Here is a 19,548-nt window from a genome sequence, read left to right on the forward strand (position 1 = left end):
GCAAATTTTAAATACTGCTTTGCATAATTGACCCTGGTTGTGCTGTCATGGTGAAAATGAAGGAGAGTTCAGGAATCTAGTCACTCTTCTGGCTTCTGAGATTTCAACTGGAATTATCAACACACATATCTTTTCAGCTATAGAAACTTGCTTTTTAAAAAAATGAAAGCAAATTCTGCACCCTGTATGCACCACTTCTGTGCTCCCTTGTGCTGGTGGTAGACACCCCAGTATGTGGTTGGTATAATGGCAAACTAGCACACATACAGCTCTGGGAGCTCAGGAAGTTTAGTTTGTATCCCCTAAACACGCTTCAGTGGCTGACAGAATTCTTGGCATCTACTTGATGATCTTGCATGAACTTCCGATGTTTACCATTTCTTTTCACCATATAGGAGCATTGCACTTTCCCCCCTTGTGGAGTAAACAGGACAGCCAGATGTCCCTTGTTTAAAAATAGCAGTGTTTGGCCCTGCTGCCCTTCCAGGATTTCTCCTCCATGTGGATTCCTTCTGGAGCTTAAATCTCTATGTTGGTGAATTCCCATCTGCCAGGTCATCCCCCTTAGAGAACCTTCAGCAGAACAGTGAAATCCCCAGAAAAGTCAATTTTAAGTTTCAAGGTTCACAAGACTGATAGTGCCATCTGCATCTTCTTCTCCCCATCTCCCAGAACGGCTAAGCAACCCAACCAGGGCCATTTGTGCTGTTTAGAGTATTATTCCCTGGAACAATCGTAAATCCCAAGTGATTTTGATTCTGTTTGTTTAAAGGACAAGCCTGTAGGCAGTTTTCTTTCTTTGTTTCTCCAGGTGAAAGAAGACCCAGTGGGCTGGAAAAACCCCAATGTATTATCAGTCTGGGTTGCCATCTCTCGATTCCCACTATCCATTCCTCCAATGGATACCGAAAATTACTTTATTTATATAGTGCCATCAGTGCCCATGGTGTGTAACAGAATATCAGTAACATAAACAAAACAAGAACAGTTGTTCCTTGCCCCAAAGAGCTTACAATCTAAATGGTGACAGCGGAGGAGACAACAGCAACAAAAAGTCCAGGAAGCAGTGAGGGATGAACAATCTGAAGGGATGAACACCAAGAAGAGTGGCAGTGTGGTATATCGTGGTTAGAATGCTGGACTACGACCATGGAGACCTGGGTTAAAATCCCCACAGCCATGAACCTGACTATGTGACCTTGGGCCATTTCCTCCCTCTCAGCCTAACCTACCTTACAGGGTTGAAAATAAAATTGGAGAGGGCAAGGATGACTCCTTGAGCTCCTTGGGGAAAGGGCAGCCTTAATAAATAAATAAAGCAATGTTGTTTTCTCACCTCATTCTATTTGGACAGATCAGAAACATATTATATGGAAAGTCTTTCCTTCTCCGTTGTCATGTTCTGTTTCTTTTCACTATCTAATAAACTGGTTGAATTCTCGTAAATTCACTCAAGTGTTCCTAGAGCCTGGTCCCAAATATGTTTTCTTGGAAGGAAGCCCCACTGACTTCAATGGTGCTGACTTTATGGTAAGTATGTCTAAAACAGCCTTTCCCAACCTGGTGCCCTCCAGATGTTTTGGGCTACAACTCCCAGAATCCCTGACCATTGAACTTGCCAGCTGAGGCTAATGAGGGATGAAGCTGAAAACATCTGGAGGCCAACAGGGTGGGCAAGTATACAACATCCAGCCTTAATAACTACTTGGTATTTCTTGGACTATCCACTGTTAAGGGATTTTAGATGAAAATGTCAACCCAGTGTGCGGCTGCTTTAGGCATAATTAGGAAAGGAACTGAGAATAAAACTGCCAACATCATACTGCCCTTATACAAATCTGTGATGTGGCCACACTTAGAACACTGAATACAGTTCTGGCAACTGCACCTTAAAAAAAACACAACAATATTGTAGAGCTGGAAAAAGTGCAGAAAAGGCAACTAAAATGAACCAAGGGGCTGGAGCAACTCCCCAATCAGGGAAGGTTGCACAAGGGAAGCATGATAGAGGTGTATAAAATTAAGCATGTTCTGGAGAATGTAGATAGGGAGACATTTTTCTCCCTCTCTTATGATACTAGAACCCAAAGGGGTCATCCCAGGAAGCTCATTGCTGGGAGATTCAGGACAAATAAGAGGAAGGATGTCATCACACAGCACAGATTCAAACTATGGAATTTGCTACCACAAGATGTAGTGGTGTCCACCACTTTGAGATCGTTACCTTGTTGTGGTGCTGGAGCTTGAGCACCTCACTGACGCCATGAGCTAAACCGTGAAGGGACACCCAAGCCGGGAAGGTAATGGCAGAAAGGTCGGACTAAATACGGTCCCTGGGGAAGGTAACGGCAACCCACCCCAGTATTCTTGCCATGGGAACTCAGTGGATCAGTCGACAGGAAGCTCTGGTGTGCACTGGTCCATGAAGCCATGAAAAGCCGGAAGCGACTGAACGAATAGACGACGACGACAAAAAGGGGGGGTTAGACGAATCCCTGGAAAAGGCTCTCAATGGCTACTAGTCCTGATGGCTATGAGCTACCTCCAGTAACAGAGGCAGTGAGCCTATGTACACCAGTTGCTGGGGAACACGGGTGGGAGGGTGCTGTTGCGCTCACGTCCTGCTTGTGGCTGGCCACTGTGTGAACAGAATGCTGGACTAGAGGGACCCTGAGTCTGACCCAGCAGGGCTCTTCTGATGTTATGTGAGCTGCGTGCCAGCTCAGTCCGCTGCCCAGGATGGGAAACTTCAAGGACCCTGCCCCGCTCGCCTTCCTCATGCTTCTTTATCTTCAAAGCAGGCTTGACCTGAACAGCTCTTCAAACAGAGGCCCATCCTCGGACCGCTCTTCACGGGCGGGAGGGCGCTGTGCCTGCGGGCTTCCCTGGGCAGCTGGCTGGCGCTGTGTGAACAGAACGCCGCACTGGGCGCCCTGGGTCTGGCCCAGCAGGGCTCCGCGTACGCGGCTGACTCGAGTCGCGATATTGCTGCCCTCCCTCGCAACCGGACCGCGGCTCACGCCGCGGGCCGCCTGCGCCCACTTAGCAGAAAGAAAGCCCGGCAGCTCCTGGGGCATGCTGGGAGTTGTGGGACGTTCCCTGCGCAGGCTCGCGCCCTTGACCCCAGCAGCGATCCTCCCGTGACCTTTGACCTACCTCCTAGCCCTGCCATTGGTTAGGGCCTCCGTCAGAAGCCCACCAATCCGCTCTCGTGACGTGAGCAGCCAGCCGGAGAACGGAAGCAGCCCTTGCGGGGCGGGGGCAGAGCGGGTCACGTGGCTCCCTCCCGTCGGCGGCGTCGCGGCGCTCCCGCAGCACGTGACCCACGCAGCGGGCTCCTGCCGAATCACGACCCGCCGACGCCGCGTTCTCGCGACATCTGGTGGGATCTCCGCGTTTTGAGGCGGGGAGGGGGCAAACATCTGTGCAGTTGTTTCGTTTCTCGTCGCCCCCTTCGTCCCCGCCCCGCTTATTCTTCTCTCTGGCTCCTTCCCGCGAAGTCGTCGAGGGAAGAGGCCCGAGGCGGCGGGGCCGTGCGCGGAGGAGCCGCGACGCCGGCTGAGGGCGAAGGGACGCAGCGCGAGACGGTGACGGTGAGAGGAAAGAGGCCTGCCCGCGTTGCGAGCGCCCAGGGACGCCCTCCCGCCCCGCCTTGGGGTCGCCTCAAGCCGGGACTGGCCCCGGCGAGGCCGCGGCTACCTCTGGCCCCGGCGGGAGCGTTGGCCTTTGACCCTTCACGAGACCCCCCCTATTTCGGCCCGCCGTGGGTGTCTCCCCAGCCGCCTCCCTGAGCTTGGCGCGCTCCAGCTGTTTTGGACTACAGCTCCCATCATCCCCAGGCAGCATGGCCAGCGGCGTCCCCCAACCTGGTGTCTTCCAGATGTTTTGGACTTCAGCTCCCATCGGCCCCAGCCAGCATGGCTAATGGTCAGGAACGCTGGCAGTTGTAGTCCAAAGCATCTGGAGGGCGCCAGGCCAGTGAAGGCCGGTCAGTGGCATTGCGTGGGGGATGCTGGGAGTTGTTATTTATGAAATGTATGTCTTGGTTCCCACTGTAAAGAACAGTCTCAAAGCGACTTGTGCACACACACAGCATGAAAATCCATGATTAACGTAACAGGAAGAAGAAAAGAAAAAGAAAAATAACCCCAAATCGATGTAAACCATAATCAGCACAAGGATACCAATAAAAATAAATACAATAAAAACAAACCGAAAACAATACACTATGAAAAATGTTTATCCACACATGCACAAAATCCCCCCCCCCCCCCCCCGCTATCAGCCCAGAACGAACATGGGCGAGGCTGCTGTGTACTCAGGGCTGTGTGAGTTGGGGCCTTTGGGGGGAAAAGCTCAAGCTTGGTCTCTGGGCCTAGCAGGGTGTTGTGGCTCACTCTGGGTAGCCTTCTTGATACCTACCTGATCCCTTGCAGCCAGTTACTTCTGCTTCTCTTCTAGTTTGCTGTTCTCAGTTTTTCGTCCAGCCGTGAATACTGACTTAGCTGTGGACTCTTTGAGCTAAGTAGCAACTTGCTTACTTTTGTCTGGCAGGGCTCATGGTTTCTCACTCTTACTTTGTTGCTCCAGGCACTGTCTCAAACACTTAGCCAAATTTTCCTGCATTTTTTGACCAGACAACAGCAATGTGCTTTTGTAGTTGTCCCCAGATGCCTGGGGGAGTTGAAGTCCAACAATTTCCTGAATATGTTGGCCAAAGAACTAACTGCCTGTGACTTGTGTTGTGAATTAATGTATGGGATTGGCTGCCATGCAATGTGGTGAGAGCCACCAGTTTAGCTGGCTTCAAAAGGAGAATAGGCACTCATGGAAAATTAGTTTAGCAGTGGCTGCTACTCATGATAGCTGTATGGAACTTCCCTGGTCAGAGGTAGTTTGCTAAGAATACCAGTTGTTGGGGAGCATAACTGCAAGAGTGCTATTGCCTTCATGTCCTGCTGTGGGCTTCCCGTGGGCATCAGGTTGGCCTCTGTGGAAAAACAGGATGCTGAACTAGCTAGGCCTTTAGTCTGATCCAGCTAGGCAGCTCTTGTGATGATCTTATTATGCGTGAAATTACTAGAAAAACTAGACTTTACTAGAAAAATCACAGGCCCTGCCCTCAGGCTTACAATCTAAAAGGTAAAGGCACAATTTTTTTTAGAGAGGCGAAGGAGAATCACTAAGAGAAATAAAGGTGCTAGTTTAGTTAAATGCCAGAGCTGCTCAAGTCAGTTCTCTCATATCCAAATCCCTTGAGCTTGAGTCACAGACTGCCAAATTGACATAATTGTGCTCTGGATTAAATTCAGGATTTCTGCCAACCTAGCAGTTCGAAAGCAAGAAATTGCAAGTAGATAAATAGGTACCGCTTCGGCGGGAAAGGTAACAGCGTTCTGTGCACCTTGGTGTTCAGTCATGCCGACCACATGACCACGGAAGCGTCTTCGGACAACGCTGGCTCTTCAGCTTAGAAATGGAGATGAGCACCACACCCTAGAGTCGGACACGACTGGTTGGGGACGCCTTTACCTTTTTTTTAAAAAAAAAAAAATTCAGGATAATTGTCAACTGTTGCCTGCTGTGCAGTTGGCCCTTTCACTTATGGGTGCATTGAAGGGGCTTTATTTATACATTTTAAATCCTGCCTCTTACTAAGTCAGCATGCCACAAAACTTACAAATCTGCAAAAGATATAAACCTAATGAAACAAAAGCTGCAATAAAACTGCTGGGAGGAATTAAGGAATTCCACTCTTCCCCTCTCAGGACCCTGAATGCTGGGGCAGATTGAGGCTTTCAAAGTATTACTGAGTTATGCTAACTGACCTTCATGTTCACCTCAAGTTGTTCACTTGGTTCTCAGTGATGTGATTGTGTCTTTAGAATGTCAGTTTGCATCAGTTGGCTGAATGCAGGATTTTCTAAGTGAGTTAAGTGTTGCAGAATAAGCTGGTAGACCAGATCTGTGTATATTTATTCTGAGGAAAATCACACTGTATTTAATACAGCCTTATAAATAAGCCCACAAAAGTTGTGGGCTTATTTATAAGGGCATAACCACAAATTTATAAGGGCATAACCACAAAAGTTACCAGTCTGCAAACAGTTTTACTAGTCTGTTTGTGGCTGGCAGAGGAGGATCAGAGATCTACTTTTCTATGCTTGGCATAGAGGAGGGGGCTTCCCTCCTCTAGCAGTCTGCTTGATTTCTAGGCTGGGTGCAGAGGAGGGATTCCAGCAGTCTGCTCATTCATCTGCATGCAGTTCCTAGTACTTAAATCTAAGGCTGGTTTAACTGAGCTTACTCCTGAGTAAATGTTTATAGGATTAGTAGTGTATAGTTTTGTCTAAAGATGGAGCTTCTTAAGAAAATATTTCATCTGGAGAAATGTAAACATGTAAAAACAAGGGCATGTTCCCTCTTTGATAGAGGTATTATAGTTTTTTGTGAGGTCCGGTGTAGTTTAGATAGCCAGTCCTGTCATGAGATTGCTGGGCAAGTAATTTCCCCCAAATACATGTTTCTGATATGGGAACAATACTTTTGATATATCTATCTTTGTGAAAAACTTTGCTTGCTTAAAACACTGGTATAAATAGGAGTCTGTTCAGAAACTTCAGTTCCAATGCTTTCGAATGTTGCCAAAGGTGTAGTTCCTTCCAGTTTTGATAGTGCAAGCATGCGTGATGTATGAAGGGCTGCAGATGATGCTCTTCCTGTTACTTACCTCTTTTCATCATTGGCTCCTGCCCAATCTGAGATCACCTCATGTGAGGTATGGGAAGGAAGCTGTGTTTGACAGCTTTTCTTGGGTGTGTACGATTGAAGGCTTCTAACATTGATTGTATAAGTCAAAGTGCCACCTTGAATGGTGCTTGAAAAGCAGGAGAGACAGTGCAGAGCCTAGATTAGTGGTGTGAGGCATGTTCAGTAATGTACCTTTATCAGGACTTGTCCTGATCTTGCACCTACTGTAGGCTCCATGAATGTATTGATAGCAGTTCGTTGTCACAGCAATCATGCAAATCTTGGCAATTTATGCCAGAATAAATTTGTTCATCTTTAAGGTGCCACTAGACTCCTTGTTTGGACAATTTAAGCATCTCTTCTTAAACCCAAGTAAGTTTTCTCCACCCACGAGGTGGAAGTGCATCATAGGTTCTGCATGTAGTATCTCTCATGGATGGCAGAGGCAGTGCACGGAGCTAGCACTTGTCTGCTCACGGAGGAGCAGTGTCTACTTGTGCCTTGCAAGTGGCCAATTGCATCTCTGATAATTATCCAGAGTAGGCAGGAATACGTTAGTGTAATAAACTGTATTAGCATAACTGTATCAAAAAGGACCACCTTCCATTTCAATGGAGGAATTAGGTTGACTTTAACATTTGCGAGCTGTTTAGATGCTACTGTGTTGGAAAGGCTTTGTTCATACTTACAGAATCCAAACTGCATCGAAGCAGCCTGCGTGGGCATGCCCCAATTTTCCTGTAGCTGCTGAAGCTAATTGATGCTTTGGTCTCTTCGGGCCTTATTGGCAGAGGCCTTATTTATAGTTTCTGTTCTCTTAATGCTTGGCACACAGAGTGGCTCCTTTATGCCATAGGAGTCCAAAAGGGACCAGGCATCTAAGGAAGGGTGGGGGGCTTAGCATCACTGTGCTGCTCCGGTGCTCCAGTCATTCCAGGCAGGCATAATTATGGAGTAGGCTTGTAAACTACCACTTGCCTGGTTGTCTGTGGTGAGTAAAGAAAAAAATCCTCCAAGCAACCTGGCAGGATAACCTCACTGAAGTAGGTTTTTTCCTCCTTTTAAGCCACACATAGTTGTATGTAGGAACGTGGGCCAGTAAAAATGTTTGTGGGCCAGCAACACTTTTGTGGAATTCTCTGCTAAGTAGTTACAGAACATTTTAAAGCAGCATAGTAGCTCTTGGTTGGCTTCATGCCAGGAATCTTTCTATCTCACTATGTTCCATCCTTCACAGTTTAAACTTTTGTTTCAAGTCTCCTTATGTGCATCTCTTCTCCTACTCTCCCCATCAACAAGCATATACCATATATTGTGTTCTGTGGATGCCATGTTTTTAACAAGACATTTCTCTTCCTTCAGGAAAGAAGAGTGTTGCCAAAATGTCTGATAGCGAGGACAGCAACTTTTCTGAAGATGAGAGTGAACGCAGCAGTGAGGCAGAGGAGGTAGAGGAGAATGAGGTGAGACTGAGGAAAGGAGAGATGATGCAGGCAAACAGGTGTATCCTACCTGCCTCAAAGTAGTGTGTCTTTGGCTCAAGGACTACCTGAGTCAGGTGTGGAACAGATTTATATCCCATTTTTCCACCATTTAAGTCTTCCAAGAGGGCTTACCAACATTTTCCAATGAAGTGATTTTGTGGTCTCAGCAGGGATGGGCTTGCACATCTAGGTCTTCCATCCTAGAACAAAGGAATAGACTCCCTTACCCAGAACCTGTGTTTACTCAGGTTCTGGCATCTGGGCCTCACTGGTATAATTCCTCACTGGTATAATAATTCCTAAGAACATAAGAGCCCTGCTGGATCAGACCAAAAGGCCTATCTAGTCCAGTTTTCTGTTCCCACAGTGGCCGACCAGAAGCCCACAAGCAGGACATGAAAGCATTAGCACTTACCCACTGATGTTCCCCAGCAGTTGGCATATAGCAGTCTCCTTCCCTGAACTGATGGAGGTGGTCTCAGATGTGGTGTTGACCCCAGATTTTTGGTTTGGTGGACATCAGCATTCACACTGGGGGTGCCTTGCCTGGGGCAGCTCAACGTTTCATGGTCTCTGTGACAACCGTGGGACTGTCCCACCGTGTTGTTGGCCCAACACATGTAGCAAAGCACACTTCAGACTCGTTTTTTTCAGCCAGCCATGGAGAAGGCGGGGCTTTGAATCAGTCCCTTTGGGATGGTCAGATCGCTTCCTGGTGAGGTTTTAGTTTCACAGGATCATGATTTGCCCCCAGAGGTTAATGGATCCAAATGGTTTCCAGAGGGTGAGCAGGGTGGGTGTTCCGGCTGGTATGGCTGGCTCTCCTGTTAAGCCTTGGTCAATCTGTGGAATGCAGAAATTACCCAGGCAGTTGACATGATTGCTCCTGAGGGCCTTCCCTGGATTAATAGAGCTCATACAGAGAGCCAGTCTGGTGGTTAGAGTGTTGTACTGGGATCCAGGAGATCTGGGTTCCAGTTCCCACTTGGCCTTGAAGCTCACTGGATGACTCTGGGCCAGTTACTGACTCTCAGCCTAATCTACCTTACAGGGTTGTTGTGAGGATAGAATGGAGAGGAGGAGGACCATGTAAGCAGCCTTGAGTTCCTTGCAAGAGGAAAAAGGGCATGCTATAAATGTAATAATAAATACAGCTCCGTGGTATACCCCAGAGATGAGAGAGATGGAGCATGGTGAGAGACAGCACGAGCACAGGTGGAGGAAAATTCCCAATGAATGCAGTCGAACACTGGTGTGTGCCCATGTCCAAGGATATTCAGGGGCTGTGCAGGTGGCAAAGAAACTGTACTTCTCCACCTCTATTGCAGACTCTGTATGCTGTATAGTGGAGTTTTTTTAGGGTTGTTCAAGTCTTACTATATGCTGGCCCTAAGTAGGCTGTATCATGGAAACAAGAGAGAGTACACAATCCCTCTATTTTTATTTTTTTATTATTTTTTTATTAAATTTATTAATCGCCCATCTGGCTGGTCACCCAGCCACTCTGGGCAATGTACAACATACCATAAAACAATTTAAAAGAATAAAATTCTACCATAAAATTTTTTTTTAAATACCCTAACCCACCCCAAATGCCTGCCTGAACAACCACGTTTTTAATGCACGACGGAAGCTCATTAAAGAGGGGGCATGACGGAGTTCCCTAGGGAGGGAGTTCCACAGAGTGGGGGCCACCACAGAGAAGGCCCTCTCCCTCGTCCCCACCAGTCTAGCTGTCCTGGCTGATGGGACAGAGAGAAGGCCATCCGAGGCTGATCTTGTGAAGCGGCCTGTCTGGTGCTGCTGGAGGCGCTCCTTAAGATAGGCTGGGCCGGAACCATATAGGGTTTTAAAGGTCAAAACCAACACCTTGAATTTGGCCCGGAAAACAACTGGTAACCAGTGCAACTCCTTCAGCACTGGAGTGATGTGATCTCGCCGGTGGCTGCCTTTAATCAGACAAGCCGCCGCGTTCCGTACCAGCTGCAGCTTCCAAACCGTCTTCAAGGCTAACCCCACGTAGAGCGCATTACAGTAGTCTAAACAAGAGGAGACCAGGGCATGTACTACCTATGGGAGCAGATGGTCGGGAAGGAAGGGGCGCAGCCGCCGTATCAGATGGAGTTGATACAGCGCTGTCCGGCTCACAGCTGACACCTGAGCCTCCATGGACAGCTGGGAGTCCAAAATGACCCCCAGGCTGCGGACCTGGTCTTTCAAGGGTAGCCGTACCCCATTCAACCCCAGGTCAACATCCCCCAACCTCCTCTTGTCTCCCACCAAAAGTACCTCGGTCTTGTCAGGTTTCAGCTTCAGCTTATTCCTCCCCATCCAGCCACTCACTGTCTCCAGACATTTGGACAGGGATTCTACGGCCAACCTTGGTGAAGATTTGAATGAGAGGTAGAGCTGCATGTCATCCGCAAATTGATGACACTGCACCCCAAACCTCCTGATGATAGCCCCCAGCGGCTTCACATAGATGTTAAATAGCATCGGGGAGAGGATGGAACCCTGTGGCACCCCACAAGTAAGTGGCCACGGGTCTGAAACCTCCTCTCCCAGTGCTACCCTCTGGTACCTGCCGGAGAGGAAGGACCGGAACCACCGCAATACAGTGTCTCCAATGCCCAACCCCTCCAGGCGGTCCAGGAGGATACTGTGGTCAACGGTATCAAAAGCCGCTGAGAGGTCGAGGAGAACAAGGAAGGAGCATTCACCCCTATCCAGAGCCCTCCTCATATCATCCACCAAGGCGACCAAGGCCGTTTCTGTCCCATGCCCAGGCCTGAAGCCCGACTGAAATGGGTCTAGATAATCAGTTTCTTCCAAGTGTGCCTTCAACTGCACCGCCGCCACCCGCTCAATCACCTTGCCCAAAAATGGCAGATTTGAGACTGGGCGAAAGTTGTTCAGAACTTGAGGATCCAAGGAGGGCTTCTTTAAGAGCGGTCTTATCACTGCCTCCTTGAGGGCTGATGGCATCACTCCCTCCTCAAGGGAGGCGTTCACCACCGCCTTGATCCCCTCACCCAGTCTCTCTCTGCAGCTCATAATGAGCCAAGATGGGCAAGGATCAAGTAAGCAGGTGGTCGGCCTTACAGTTGAAAGCACCTTGTCCACTTCATCAGGAGGAAGAAGCTGGAACCGATCCCACAAAACCGGTTTGCCACAGGCCGCCTTTTGCTCGCTAACTGTATCCATGGTGCACGGAATAACACTCCTGATCCGATCAATTTTATCCGCAAAGTGCCTTGCCAAGGCCTCACAGGAGGCCTTAGAATGCTCCAGTGGTTCTGGAGCCACAGGACCGACCAGGCTCCGGACCACTTGGAACAGCCTCCTGGGACAGCACTCTGCAGACGCGATGGAGGCAGCATAATATTCCTTTTTTGCTGCCTTCACCGCCACGTGATAGGCTGAAGATACAGCTCTAGCCCGTGTCTGATTGTCTTTGAAGCGAGACTTCCGCCACCGGCGCTCTAGCCGTCTCACCTCCTGTTTCAGAGCTCGTAACCGCGGATTGAACCATGGTGCAGTCCGAGCCCTGTTCAGCGGGAGAGGGCGTTTCGGAGCCACCCGATCTAATGCCCCAGTGATTGCGGCATTCCAGCCACCCACCAGGGTCTCGACTGAGTGGCCGTTGGCATGCCCCAGAGAATCCCCAAGCGCGTTCAGGAATCCATTTGGATCCATAAGATGCCTGGGGTGGACCATTTTAATGGGTCCTCCACCCCTGCGGAGGGGTTGTGGAACCGAGAAGTCCAACGTCACCAGATAGTGATCTGACCATGACAAGGGGGTGGTGGATATACCCCCGACTTCCAGATCACTCCCCGCTTCTCCAGAAACAAACACAAGGTCTAGTGCATGACCGGCTACATGGGTGGGCCCAGTTAGAATATGGTGCAGCTCCCAGGAGGCCATGGTCTCCATGAAGTCCCGAGGTGCTCCTGTGAGGATGGCCTCCGAATGTACGTTGAAGTCCCCCAACACCAGTAAGTTAGGGGACTGTACACGCACATCAGAGACCACCTCAAGCACCTCGGCCAGGGAGTCAGTCGTGCAGCAGGGTGGACGGTACACGAGCAGAATCCCCAGACTGCCCTTCAGGCCCAATCTCCAGTACATGCACTCAGCATCCTTGGTCTCCCGGAGAGGGGGTCTGGAGAAGACCAAGGACTCTTGGTAGATAACAGCCACTCCCCCTCCCCGATCCCCAGCCCTCGGCTGCTGTGCATACGAAAATCCGACTGGACGCATGGCTGCAAGGGTTGGAGCAGCAGCCTCGGCCAGCCAGGTCTCCGTAATACATGCCAGGTCTGCACCCTCATCCAGGATCATGTCATGGATGAGGGAGGTTTTCTGGGTAACAGACCTGGCATTGCAGAGCAGCAAACGAAGGCCAGAAGATGGGGTCACGCCTCCCCCAGCCATCCTTTGGCTCTGGACAGGCCCGGAGCAGGGGACAGATACTACACATCTCTCCCTTGTTCCCCTTACCTGGCATGGCCTGCCCCTAGCGCTCCGCCAGTTCCTGCCGCCCAGCCTCGGTATGTTCTGGCCCCCAACACTCCCCCCACTGCCTCTAACAGGTGGACACATGCCCCCTCGCTCCCGCCTATCAGGCAGGCTACCCACCCCTAAAAACACAACAAAATCCCCCCCAACAAAATAAAACAAACAAAACAATTAAAATCCCCTTAAAAATGCTAGGCAGGAGTCCACAGGGAAGGCCTGGTGGTGGTGGCGGCGGCGGCGGCAGCAGCAGCAGGCCCGGCAGCAGCAAGCACGCCTCTTCCCCGGTGGTGGTGGTGGTGGCTTCTCCTGCAGGCCCTGGCTCTCCCAGGCCACCTCAGCCAGCCAGCTTATGTAGCCCCTCCAGGGAGGGGCAGGTGGAGCAGCACAGCTGGCTCGGTACCTGGGGGCCTGGTCCTGCAGGGACTGGCGGTCTGCCAGGCAGAAGTCCACAGGGAAGGCCTGGTGGTGGTGGTGGTGGCTTCTCCTGCAGGCCCTGGCTCTCCCAGGCCACCTCAGTCACCTCTCTAGGTGTGCTGAAGCCCTTGTGTTTACCTAATGTTGCTCTTTGCTAGTATGTCCAAGACTCGTACTGGGACAGAGGTTCTTCAGAGAGCTGGGCCCCCTAGTTCAAGGCACAAGAATAGGTAGGGACTAGGAATGTTGATGAGCTGTTCTCTCTCTATCTCCCCCCCGCCCCCCAAACAAAACTGATTTCTCTGGGCTTCAGCTTGGAGCACTTCTTAGTCAATGATGAATGTTCTCCCTTGATAACCATGCAGGCAGAAGAGCGTGTCAGTGTCGTAGGCAGTGAGAAAGAAGAAGTGGAGGAAGAGGAGGAGGAGGAAGAGGAAGAAGAATATGATGAGGAAGAGGAGGAGGAGGATGATGATCGGCCTGCCAAGAAACCCAGACATGGAGGCTTCATTTTGGATGAAGCTGGTAAAAAGCCTTCCCTCACTTCCTCAGCTCTTCTTGTTCTGGGCTGGGCGTTTTGGAGTGTGCTGAGAGAAATGACATCCTTAACTCCTGGTCTGACTATTGCTTACCACGTTGACCTTGCCTCCTCCCTTCTCTTTCCTCCAGATGTGGATGATGAGTATGAAGATGAAGATCAGTGGGAGGATGGTGCAGAGGACATCCTGGAGAAAGGTAGGGCTAACCCTTCCCATGCAGATATCTGGGATTCAGAGCCACTCAGGATGCCTGGGCAATAAAAATCAAGAACATGCAACCTTTAGAGTCCCCCAGAACTCCAGTGGAGTTCCTCCTGTTCATAAGACAGGCTGTTTCTGGCTGGTGCTGAGTTCTCAAATGCTTGTTTTCTCCTACACCAACCTAAAGAGGCCCAAGGAAACATATCCTTTGAATAACCTTGTATTTCATGAACGTCATTATCGTTAGGATATTTCTTCCATTCCTGGTTGAAGTCAGCCCCCCAAAATAGGAACTCTGTTGAAATGTGACTGCATTTTTAACAAGCTTTTATGTTTTTTTTTCCTGTCAGAACTTGAAACCCTTTTTTATTCCTGTTCTTTAAAAAACGTAAATTGAAATGTATGCCATTTCTCTCAAATGTTTAAACCAATCAAACTTTTCTGAAAAAGTTGTGGATTGTGAGCCACCGATTGCAGAGATGCACAAGGATCCACTTTTCTAGCTGTCGAAAAGAGAGGCAGATGCTTCTTAGGGCTGGCTGCAGCCCCCGGGCCCCAGCCATTGCCCTGAGCCTGTCCCTGCCTCTTGCCAGTGCTCCCCTCCCCCCGGCCTGTGGCTTCTCTTTTGAGTTTCTGTGCATTTCATTCGCTTCTGCTTGGTTTGTGCCACATCTTAATTTGTTCCTTCCGCTTTTCTGTTCCCCATTCACCCCCACCCTGTGGTTGGTTTTGATGGTATTATTTGGCTCATACTGTCCGCCCTCCCACCACCACCACCTCTTCATGAGCAGAAGAAATTGAAGGTAAGAATGGTTTTTGTTTTTATCCTCTTCATTCCAGCTCCTTTCCTCTTCACCAGCTGCCTTCCTTCTCTGCTTCTTTTCAGCTGGGTGGGGTTCTGTCAGTGGGGCTGGTAGCTGATAGTGTACTCAACAACTTTGCTTAGTTGCTACAGGTACGTAGAGGATGTCTATGCAAAGTGAAGGTTCTGTCATTTGCAGCAAAATTCCCCTGGCCTGAGTTATCATCCATCAGGTAGCGCAGTGGTCTCCTAATAAGGGAGGGGAAACTGTTCCCTGTACTTGCTGTGCTCCCACCCGGGGGTCCAGGCATTGGAGCACTCTCCCTCAGAGGCAGGCCCTTTTGAAGAAAGATGTGCCCAAGGGCTGGTCCGGGAGGCATCTCTGCAGTGGATTATACCAGTTTTGCACCATGTTTAGCTTCTTTTCCTGACCAGGCCAGAAGCAAGTAGAAAGGGAGAGTGCTGACCCTGAGACAAGCCCTTGGCCCTCTTCTGCAGCCAGCCCTAGAGGAGACCCCCACTGAAGAGAGCAATAGCAGCACTTTGCCCTTGCCTCATGCATTCGTAGTGCTTAAAATACTCAACGTAACAGTTTTTGTTAACCCTGCCAGCAGTCCTGAAAAGGGGCCCAGGATTATTATTCCTCTCTGTCGATAATTAAGGGAGGGCAGCTGAGATCACATGGCTTGCCTGAAGCCACCTGTTGCGTTTGTGGCAAGTTTCTGAGGCGAGACATACTGGTTCACCCTTTTAGCCACTACACTGGTTGTCCAGCTTCTCTAGCAACCAAATATTCATTTACCTTTTTTTCCAGTTAGTCTGGTACTCTGGACAGTCGCAGACACACCCTTTTCCCCTTGTTTAAGATGTTCACATTTGCTGGCTTGTGATCTGAGGCTGTTGGAGCCACTCCCCTGTGATTCTCTGATGTTCCCCTTCCTCTGTTTCTGATCTTCTGCCCTCCTTGTGTTCAAGGCCTGGCTCTCACAGAGGTGGCAAAGCTGTGCCATCTCTGATTGCAAACGGAGGCTCACGTGCCTGACTACTTCTTCATACAAAAGTATGATCTGCACACAGAAAATAAATATGTTGGAGGGTTGGGTTCTACCCAACTGGCCTCCCTTAGCATGCTACTCTTCTATGCACAGGGGAACGTTTTGGGTACGGAGGGCCATTCAGTCCCCACTGCAGGCTGACATGCAGGTTTCCTGCCTCCACCCAAAAAAGTGTCTCCACCTGGGGTCCTCTTATCAGGAGATCACTGTGGCATCCACCGCTTAGAGACAGGGCAGAACAGGCTGTGGCCTTTAGTAGCTTGCTCATGCATAGGAGAGGCTGTTCTGTAATAGTGGCTGGGAGTCTGTCTCTTCCCCCCTCTTTCTCGTTTCCTCCTTTTCTTTGGGCTTTATCGGCAAGCCCAATGGAATTCTCAAAGAGCAGTGAGATGTCCCAAGTAGCAAACCCTTCAGGCCTTGAAGTGGTTTGCAGTTCTGAACCTTCTCCCCCAATTCCAGTAGTGCTCGTTTGTCTACATTGCCCACCTGCCCTCTGCTCTGCCCCTGCATCCCCCAATGTTGCCAACTTCTGTCTCTTTTCCTAGCATCCAACATTGACAATGTGGTTCTGGATGAGGATCGCTCTGGGGCACGGAGGCTGCAGAACTTGTGGAGGTAATGGGTTAAAACTAACCAGCTTCATGTGGAGGATGAATAGCGGAATGAGAACAGTGCAGGTTTTTATCTCTCTTTTTTTAGGGTCCTGGTTTTCCTGAAGGTAGAATATTGGTTTAAAATAAAATATTGGTATAGTATTTAGAAACTGCATGATGGGTTTTTTTAAAAATACTTTTTATTTTATTTTTGTCTTTATAAACGAAGTAAACAGTACCAACAACCTAATCTGTAGCTACAGTTTCCCAACAATACAATATTCTTAAGAGGACACAGCAATAACAAAAAGGAGAAAAAAATTATTTAAAAGGATTAAATTTAAACTCCAATACACACGGGCTTCAAATCCCATTCTACTTAAAAATTATACCTGTAACATTGGCAGTATTACAATTCAATACAGCATGTTTAATCATATCATGTCATCAGTCTTATAGCAAGGAAGCAGGCCTACAATTCATTTCCAGTAACCACATATTGCTCTTCAATTAACATATAATAGTAAAGCTTAACAATTTAACCAGCCAAAAATCTTACTAGCCAGTCTCATAATAAAGATAATAATAATAATAAAAAAGAAAGGAGATTAAAAAGGTTAAATAATAATAACAAATCACTAATAAATTTTATAATATTTATAAATATTGATAATGTGATTTATGATAATAAAGCTTAAAAACAACCTTACAACAATCAGTAATATATTTTATACTAGATATATAAATGAGTGTGCACATTTCTATGCACCCTCAAACAGTATATTTAGGTACAGTATGTCATATCCATTTTAAAGAAAAAGGATTTAAAAAAGAGAGAAATGAGAAAAAGCAGACGGATATATATATATATATGTATGTATATATATAAGCAATTAACGCTGGCCTAGCCTGAGTCATTCAGACTAAACATAACCAGTTAACAAAACATGTTTGTGGATTCCAGTTCATGGGGCTGGAACAGAAATCTCACACGTTTTTGCATTTAGCCACGCCTCCGCCATTTTGTGATTTAGAAACTTCTTCATCTGACCTTCAGAAACAAAGCAAAATGTAGCAGGATATTTTAAGTGATATTGTAAGTTCATTTGTTTTGCCAGATTTGTCACCTTGGTAAATTGCCTTCTTTTCTCAGCAACTTCTTTGGTGTAATCCATAAATAACATAACTTTATCTTGTTTCCAAAAAAGATTTCCACCCCCTCTTGCCAAACACAGGATATAATTTTTTGTGGAGATTCTTGCAAATTGGACTATAATCATATAGCCAGTCCCTTTGGCATTTGACACATGGAATGCCTGCTCAATATCAAGTAAATAATCAGATGGCACAGGGAGTATCTCATGCAGAAGCTTATCTACAAAAGTAGACAAATTTCCATCACTAGGCAAATCCTTAATACCAATAATACATACATTTGCCCTGCGCAGTTGAGAAATTCTGACAAAAGAGTTGTTGAAAAAACTTGTGACGCAGTTTCGTTCACTCCACCCTATCTTTCAGCTCATTAACCTTCACCTCCATTTTTTGCCAAGAAGTGTTAATTAAATCCACAGCTCCTTGCAGGGTGGTGATGGAATTTTGAATTGTATCCAACCTCTTAGCCTGTTCAGCAAATTGCGAAGATAAAGCTTTTATCAGAGTAAATAACTCCCCTGTATTTTCGGTTCTTGGCACCTTTGCCACAGGAGGTACGGGGGAGTAGGTGGAGATGCATTTCCTTTTTTCTCCTTGCTGTAGCCATGTTTCTCTTCAAACAGGTCGTCAAATATCCTCAAATATTGTTAATATTTCTTAAACCATTCCTCAGATATTGTTGGTATTTCTTAATCCATAAATTACAATGGAGCATGTCAGCCCTAATTTCTCCTATTTAGATAGGAGTTTCAAAACAACTTTTGGCTATGATTAAGCTCTGGGAGGGGAGTCTCGGAATTCAGCCGCCCTGCTGCTTCGCCGAGAGGACTAATTTACCAAGACTTCATCCAGATGCTGCCTTGCCTCCCCTTTTCATTCCAGGGGAGAGATGAAAAGGTTTTTCACCCTTTTAAACAGCTGTTTGAGATCGCATTCACAGAGACTTCGCAGAATGCTGCAAGGGTGACATTAGCTCCGACCGGAAGTTCCCAGATCGAAACTGCATGATGGTTTATGTGTCCCCTGCAGCCCCTTTGTGGAAATGAAATTTTGCCTGATGGAAGTCCACATCCTTAACAAACTGTCATTTTACTGTTATATTAAATAGCAAAGTTAGGTACATTTAGAGGATCTGCTCCTTTTTGGGTGCCACTTCCACGCACGCTAGCAGTTCGTGCACACCATGAAAAAGTAGGTCTTTTATCAAGTAATCACTTGGCAGGGTTCTGTGGTGCCACTTTCAGTTGGTGTTCTCTGTGTATCAGTGACTGTAGTTTCACATCTGTAGTAGTGATATAACTGGAGTAATTCTCCCAGCAGGGCAAACAAAAATGGCCTTTTCTAGCCCTGTATTTATCATCAAAGAGGACCAGAGGTAGATCAGAAGCATTGGCTTGGGGGCTGGAGGGGGTGGGGAGATTCAGTGAGATGAGTAGCAAGGATTGGTGAATTACAAGCTCTTAGGTGTTGAGCATCAGATGGCCCCCAACAAATGTGAGCCATCTATTGCTAGCTTTCTAGCAGCTAATAATGATGTTTCTCATCAACATTTATATAGCAGATCAAGTGTTGAAAGCTCTTCACTCAGCAATTCTTAGAGCAGTGTAAAAGCTTGACCAGTACTACCTCCATTTTGAGGATGGCTACAGTGATGTTTGAAGGGTGGGCTTTCTGACTCATTGCTCCTCTGTTCTTCCCCATCCCCCACCCAGGGACCAACGAGAGGAGGAGCTGGGCGAGTATTACATGAAGAAATACGCCAAGTCCTCAGTTGGCGAGACGTGAGTATGCAGCTTCTGTCCTGTGGGTGGTTCACCTTTGCTCCTTTTTAATGTCTCACTGGCCAGCTTCTTGCATTGTCCCCTGTCCCAAATGACTCAGTTCTTCCCTCGGCTTATTTCTTTAGGGTGTACGGTGGATCTGATGAGCTCTCTGATGACATCACCCAGCAGCAGTTATTGCCTGGAGTCAAGTAAGCACTTGGCATGTTCTGGGTTGTGTATTTTTGCCAGAGCAGAAGAAGTGGGCATCTGA

At 48.0% G+C, this 19,548-nt stretch overlaps 1 protein-coding gene across 1 annotated transcript in view; it reads left to right on the plus strand.

Annotated features, from left to right (window-relative positions):
• Nucleotides 1-3,384: 3,384 nt before the first annotated feature.
• Nucleotides 3,385-19,548, plus strand: part of SUPT5H (SPT5 homolog, DSIF elongation factor subunit) — a 41,570-nt gene continuing 25,406 nt past the window's right edge. The window contains exons 1-7 of the mRNA XM_084814683.1: nt 3,385-3,593; nt 8,113-8,213; nt 13,535-13,694; nt 13,839-13,904; nt 16,312-16,381; nt 19,227-19,295; nt 19,421-19,486. Of these exons, the coding sequence (XP_084670809.1) occupies nt 8,133-8,213; nt 13,535-13,694; nt 13,839-13,904; nt 16,312-16,381; nt 19,227-19,295; nt 19,421-19,486 (512 nt within the window). The 5' untranslated portion in view covers nt 3,385-3,593; nt 8,113-8,132. The remainder of the gene's footprint in view (nt 3,594-8,112; nt 8,214-13,534; nt 13,695-13,838; nt 13,905-16,311; nt 16,382-19,226; nt 19,296-19,420; nt 19,487-19,548) is intronic.

Source organism: Heloderma suspectum, chromosome 10, assembly GCF_057233095.1.
Source record: "Heloderma suspectum isolate Gila_16-S chromosome 10, 16-S_ref, whole genome shotgun sequence".
In the NCBI taxonomy this organism is placed as follows: domain Eukaryota; kingdom Metazoa; phylum Chordata; class Lepidosauria; order Squamata; family Helodermatidae; genus Heloderma; species Heloderma suspectum.